Source organism: Trypanosoma conorhini (genome assembly GCF_003719485.1).
Source record: "Trypanosoma conorhini strain 025E chromosome Unknown Tco_14.4_contig_00017, whole genome shotgun sequence".
NCBI classification, from domain to species: Eukaryota; Euglenozoa; class Kinetoplastea; order Trypanosomatida; family Trypanosomatidae; genus Trypanosoma; species Trypanosoma conorhini.
In genome coordinates, this window is record NW_021704104.1 from 1 (window position 1) to 6445 (window position 6445).

A 6445-nucleotide genomic window follows, 5' to 3' on the forward strand; every position below is an offset into this window, starting at 1 on the left:
ACACCTTCAGCACCGCGAGCGTCCCGGTGGCGGAGATGCCCATGTACACGGGAGTGACGTCAGCGGCGCCCTCCTCCACCGGACTCAAGGCGCGCTTCCAGACGCCCCCCAGGTGGTCCGTGAAGTGACGCGGCAGGCACCCGGCGGCCGCCTCCAAGCTGGCCATTTCGCTTCCTGGCGCAGCCACCGCCACGTCGCCACGGAAAGAGCCCCGCAAACTGGTTGTATCGCTGCTGACGGTGCCCTTGCCGGTGGCACTAGAGACGGCGTCGCTGGGCGCCACGTCGTCAGGCTCGCCGCTCGCCGGGCGCGGCCGCCGCGCGAACGGTGCCGAGTCGCCCCGCGCCACACGCGCCACGCACTCGCCCTTGAGACGCTCGGCCTGCGACGACCTGCACAGCGGCGGCTCCTCCGCAAGGGCGGACTGCTCCACGGCTCTCGCCCTGTCCCACCACCGCAGCGTCTCTGTCACTGACGTGTTACGTGTTTTTTTTTGGAGATGCATGTTTATACTGCGGTGAATTATACTATTTGTCCGTCAACATCTATACATGCCTGCAACATTGGGTGTCTTTCCTTAATTGAAGGGAGATGCTCTGTTTTTATATTTTGTTGTGTGAAAAAAAAGTAGAAGCATCATATCAAAGGGAGGTTTTACGCATAATACGTGAGCAGCAGAGACCTTTATAAAATACAAAGGGGAAACAACTAAGAAAAGTTGCACGGTAAGAAGTGGTGTCAGAGGTCAGTTAAACTAGTGACGGAATTCATTACTAACCCACGAGTCGTACATATATTAGGGACCGTTCATGTTTTCACCAATTTTCAAAAATTAGTTTTTACACAGTTTTTTTTCTTCTTTTTGTTGCGTCGGACACACAGGCTCGTACTGGGGCGGTAAAGTGAGGAATAATATTGACTGGGTGCAATAAAACCGAGTGAACATTTTATTGAAGGAAGGTCTAAATTACGAAAAAAAAAAAAGAGACAAAGCAGGGAGGAGTATGGAATGAATGTTTTCCAGTTCGCTTCTTAGTCAACTTTTCTCTTTGTGCCGTTCACTATCCCGTACTCTCTGTAGTAGCGACATTGGTGAAACTACCAAAGGCTGATCACACACACACACACTCACACTGCGGGGGAGATATATATATATATTGAACGCTCAAACAAAAAAAAAAAATAGCACTCCGGCGCCTTGCTACGGCAGAAAATTAACACCAGCCCTTCCAATGTTGGTCATACACCAATGAAAATGTCCAAAGAGCGACATATTTTTTCTAGTCACATAGTGAAGTCGCGTTGAACGGAGCGCGGGGGCGTATGCCACCCATGCATAGATTGCAAAGATTTCGATGAGGGCCACAGACCTTCTCCTGTAGCCGGCTCTTTTAGGACATCGTCCATAGTCCATAGAAAACCGAAAGAGGCAAAGCAACAAAAACAAAAAATAAAAATAAAAAGATGAGGTCTGACATGCCCTAATGTGTGTGTGCGAAGAAGAACGTGGAAAGCTCTGTTATATGCGATCACACCTTCCTGACTTTTTCACTGCATTCGACTCAGGAGCTGCAGAAGCTCGGAAGCTGTTTTGCGTCCCTTGGGATCTGTCACCAAGCAACTTTGTAGTACCTCTTGAATGATGGCATCTCCTTCCCGTGGAATTTCCACCAGTGCAATGCTTCCTTGAACTTGGGCTTCTTTCATGCGATCATAGTCTGAAAGAATAGTTGCAAGGTCTGGGAGAGTTTTCTTTGTGTTTTGTTGCCGGGTGTTGTCATCCTCAGCGGGGGAAATGTCCTGCTGCTGCTGTGTCGCCGCCTTGTCAATCCAGCGCCACGGCATTTGGTTTGTAATCAGCTCCAGTAAAATGACTCCCACAGCGTAAATGTCTGCTGCTGCGCCGCCATTACCGGTGGCAAAGACCTCCGGACTGCTATAAGCCCATCTATTACAGCAAGATTGCGGCCGCAAGCTCTCTGGCGTCATTGAGGCTGCTGCCTCTGCGGTACATGCCGTGCTGGCTCCATGCAACTTGTATAGACCTTCCACAGCCACCAGAACAGCTTCAGGTCGAAGACAGCCGTGAACGAGACCACGATTGTGTAGATATTCCAGGCCCCGCAATGCACTTACCAAAAACCGCTTTATCGCCATAAGTGGCAAGGGACGGCCGTAGCGTCTCAGTGTGTCACGCAGCGATCCACCTGGAACATATTCCATGATAGAACACACATATTCCTTTGATTGACCATAGCCAAGAAACTGTACTATGTTCTCGTGGTAAAGTGTCAGTGCATGTGCCCAGACGCGTTCAAGAGTTTCCAGGTCAGCAAATCCACACTCTTGGAGCGATGCGATTGGCACAAATTTGAGTGCCGCGAGAGTTCCTGTATCACTGATGCCTAGAAAGACAGAAAATCGTCCGTACTCAGGGAAGCTTTCAGCTGCGCGTTTCCACCGGACATTTTTCTTGTCCCAAAATTCATGCATGATGCTTCGCCCTGCCGATGAGACTCGCGCCTCTGAGGATCCGCTTGAGGTGTCACTGTATGTGGGTCGTCGCCGTGAGCCGCGCGGGGTGTGCGGGGGATGGTGCACCCCCGTCATTGTGGTTTCGCTGTGCGCCACTGAGACAGGCGACCACCGCGATGTCGTGGTGTCCACACGATCTGAGCCCAAGTGGCGCCGCTCCGGCGTCATCGCCCCACCCGACCTTAGGTCGCACTCCTGCACCTGGGCCAGTTGACAACGGAGGAGGCACATCAGCTGGGGCGTCACATACGGGGAGGCGAGAAGGCTTTCAAAACACATGCGTGCCTCCGACGACGCCTTAATCGTCAGGTAACGAAACCCCTTCAAATAGGTCTCCTCCACGCACTGCCACGATGACTCATTCACGATGTCCTCAATAACAATGTGAAACGTGGCTTTAGGCGGCATGTCGGGCGCGTGAACACGAACGGATGCAAAAGGAAGCACATGCACACGGGAACGAATGAAGGGAACTGTAGAATGAAGTATGGCAAGCGAAACACCGTAGCAGCGCTGCACCTGTATCACATCCGTACTTATGGTCCTGCCCCATAAAACGGGTTCTTTCTTCTCAGGGCCACCGCAGACGCCAAAGTGAAAGACACCACTGTCAACAAGAATGGCACAGCAACGCCTTACGGCATCAGGGAGGTTTCGATGGATTTCAAGGGCGCAAAACGTTGCGTCGATCTTATCGGAGTGGCTTTCTCCCCGACGAGGAAAATTCAAGTTAAAGAGTTCCGGCAGAAAGACATCAATGCCTCCTCCGTACTTTCTCGCTGCCTCCACCACGATATTTGCTGTTTCTCTTGTACACTCCACGATCGTTTTGATGTCCAAGATGTGCACGGAAACCACGGTACACATGATGTCCTCAAAGACGTTAATTTTATCTTGTGGGCCACGAATCAGCGTTGCCCCAATCCACGTTTCTTTTGACTCGGGCATGAATGCCTCATTGCTACCCTTACTTAGCAGGTCCTTATCACTTGCCTCATTCTCAACGCGGGTGTCCATGTAGTGTGATCCCCGTTCGTCATCAGTTCTAGGCCTTAACGGTAGCAGCCCTTGGGGCAAGAATGAGCAGAGGTGACACATTTGCTCCTTCAGTGAGGCAGCCACGCTCTCTAGTAAGTATATTTCCAGCAGCGCAAAACGTCGGCCTTTGTTATCCGCGCCCATGGAAGGTTCATTGGGTGAATTCGCATTCACCTTCGTCGCCCCACGAAGCTCTGCCGCAATATTGTGCAATGGACGACTGACGAAGATGGTGAGAACGGCATAAAGCAGCAGAGTTGACGACAGTGTGGTGAGGAACGCGCCAAAAAAACCGAGTAAATGAGAAGTTTGGAGGCGGTCACCGTAAAGGTGATGCGCCGCAACGAACAAGAGCATTGAGGCATTGTGCTCAGAGTGCGTCAGGGAGACGCTAAACGTGCCGTAGGATCCGCGGTACGGAAACTTGATAAAGAAATCCTTCCCCCTGTGGACCATCGCCAGAACCTCCTTCATCTGCACATGATGAATTGCCGCGCGCATTAACGGATCATCCAAAGCCCATCCTTTGCGTCGAGAAAACACGTTCCCACTCTTCCCTTCACCGAAATAAAGGTCTCGAAGCACATGCCCATTCTCTTCCTCACCTTTTGTGCCAACTGGGATCGACCCAACTCCGAAGTCCCCTTGTTTGTTCCCGAGCTTCCACTTCTCATGACAGTTGCTCGCGACCAGCGTCAGATTTTCGCCATTCTCGCCATTCTCAAGCAGCATGACACGGGTTGAATGGAGTGGTCCAAGTTTGTCCATTGAGACTTGGTCAATCACCCATCTAAGGTCAAGTCCAACTTTCAGAAACCCAACGGAGCCATCCTTCTCAAGAAACGGGTAAGTGTATACGTACCGTGCGCCGAGAAAGTTTTCCATCATCCACATTTGCGTTTTGGGTTCTTGTCCGGCGTCCAACTCCGCCTTCCATGCCTGAATTAGCCTCATTGTTTGAGTCAAATTATTTAAAAGATCCTGCAGTTGAAAGGGCGCGCGAATGTTCTTCAGCACCAGTGGCGGGTCCGTCAAACTCATGTTTATAGGGTCAATAGCGACAATAGAAGCAAATGAACGATCAACTGGGGATCGATTAAATGTGGCTAGATAGTACGAATGAAATCCCCTTGAACAAAGCGCAATATCGTCACGCTTGGCAGAGACAATGTAGGCGTGGGTCAGTAGCCTGTACCGATCCATGTTCTGTAACGCCGCACAAAGACGCTGCGACATCGGAAGGCCCATAGGCACCCAATCATCGTTAGGGCTTGGATGCCGCTCGTTTCCAATGTACAGAGCGACGAAAACGTTTGACAAGACACCAGCAACATTTAGCGCCCCCTCTAGCTGTGAATGGATCTCAAGACGAAGATGTTTGTGAATCTCCTCAACGGAATCGCTGATGCTAAACATCGTCACATAATACGGTGTTAGTGCGCAAAACAGCGACAAACATACAAGGACCAGGCAGTACGGTACTAACACACTTGCTAATGGTAGGCTTCGCGTGCAGCGCTCCCAACGGCCTGTCTTTTCTGCTGAATTGTGGTTTCCGCTCCCCTTTCCGTGCAGCTGGAACATGTCAGCGCCCACATTCGTTGAAGCTTCCGGAATCACGATGCAAGGACAAGCAGGTGTTCTATTTGTGCCTTCACTTTGCGAAGGCAGTGCTTTGACGCCGATGGAATCAAACGATGTCTGAGCATGCGGGACTTCCTGCGTGGTTGACGTCGATGGTTGAAAAGGGAGACTCACACTACTCGCATCAGCAACATTGGCAGCCTTTTCACGGCCATCACCGAAGTTGCACGAAATATCCAATTGGCTGGCGGTAATGGCTTTCCTTTGCGGCGTCGCAGAAGCCACTTTGTGGTCTTGTGTTCTGGGGCCTCCTTCCTCCGCTGCGGAGTATCCATCCATGTCACAGGATTCGCTCTTCCGTCGGTGTCGTCGTCTCGGTGAGGCCTCTGTGGAGGTCCAGACGTTAGACACAACTGGGTCATTTGCTGCAAATGTCGGCAGCGCAGGCGCGTCATGCCGCACGCCACTACTAAAAGAATGCAAGACACTGCCTTCGTTTTGGTGAGTACCTGTAACCGCTTCCTCCGTATTCCCCACTGGAGAAAAAAAAGGCAGTTTTAATAGTTGACTGCGTCCCTTCTTTGCCCGCGAAGCATCCGCAGGCACACACGTTGGATCCAAGTGCCGTATTGCCGCAGATGATGTCGCTTTAGTGTCACGCAGCAACGGTGAGCACGGCGTCGCTGGCGACGTTGGAGTCGCGTTTCCCGCAATGCGCGAGTTCTCCCTTGGCGACGGCGACGACGACGACGACGACGACGACGACGACGACGAGGAGGAGGCCTCATGTAGACGACGCTGCAGATCTTGACGCCAACGGTCCGTCCAGCGCCTGTCAAACTCAGTTGCGCAGCCCGCGGCGCCAGAATGAGAGGCCGCCGCAGGCGACGCCTTCTTCGGCGCCCTCTGCCCACGCTTCTCTCTGCGTGTCATCCCCTCCATCCTCCTCCCGCCTTGCTTGGGTGCCACCCTGTTACCGCGGCACAGGCACAACAACGTACTACTGGCGCAGAAATCGAATGCGTGTGTGTTAAGGAGAGCGGTGTTGGACGTACTAAAAATAAATACAAAATGCAACTTCCTTTTGAAAGAAAAATTTTAAAAAAGTTCAAGAACAAATATATATATATATATATATAAATTCGCTAAACACGGACTGCTAAGGCCCAGGGCCAATGAGAGGAAGATGACTGAAGTATGCGTGCACTCCAGCTATAGCGTGTGTGTGTGTGTGTGTGTGTGTGTGTGTGTGTGTGTGTGTGTGTGGTAGGTGAGAGAGAGAGAGAGA

At 51.7% G+C, this 6445-nt stretch overlaps 2 protein-coding genes across 2 annotated transcripts, besides 4 other annotated features; both read right to left on the reverse strand.

The window, feature by feature from the left end:
- Positions 1-505, reverse strand: Tco025E_00671 (putative protein kinase; the record flags this gene model as incomplete). The annotated part of the gene is made up of 1 exon (XM_029367611.1): positions 1-505. A coding segment is annotated over one exon (505 nt), but the record flags the coding sequence as incomplete, so codon positions are not given.
- Positions 506-1113: 608 nt separating this feature from the next.
- Positions 1114-1134: a microsatellite.
- Positions 1135-1436: 302 nt separating this feature from the next.
- Positions 1437-1463: a sequence feature (A-rich).
- Positions 1464-1548: 85 nt separating this feature from the next.
- Positions 1549-6099, reverse strand: Tco025E_00672 (protein kinase; the record flags this gene model as incomplete). The annotated part of the gene is made up of 1 exon (XM_029367612.1): positions 1549-6099. One exon carries the CDS (start codon positions 6097-6099, stop codon positions 1549-1551), a length of 4551 nt encoding a protein of 1516 aa, XP_029232241.1.
- A 176-nt stretch (positions 6100-6275) lies between these two features.
- Positions 6276-6299: a microsatellite.
- Positions 6300-6376: 77 nt separating this feature from the next.
- Positions 6377-6423: a microsatellite.
- Positions 6424-6445: the final 22 nt, after the last annotated feature.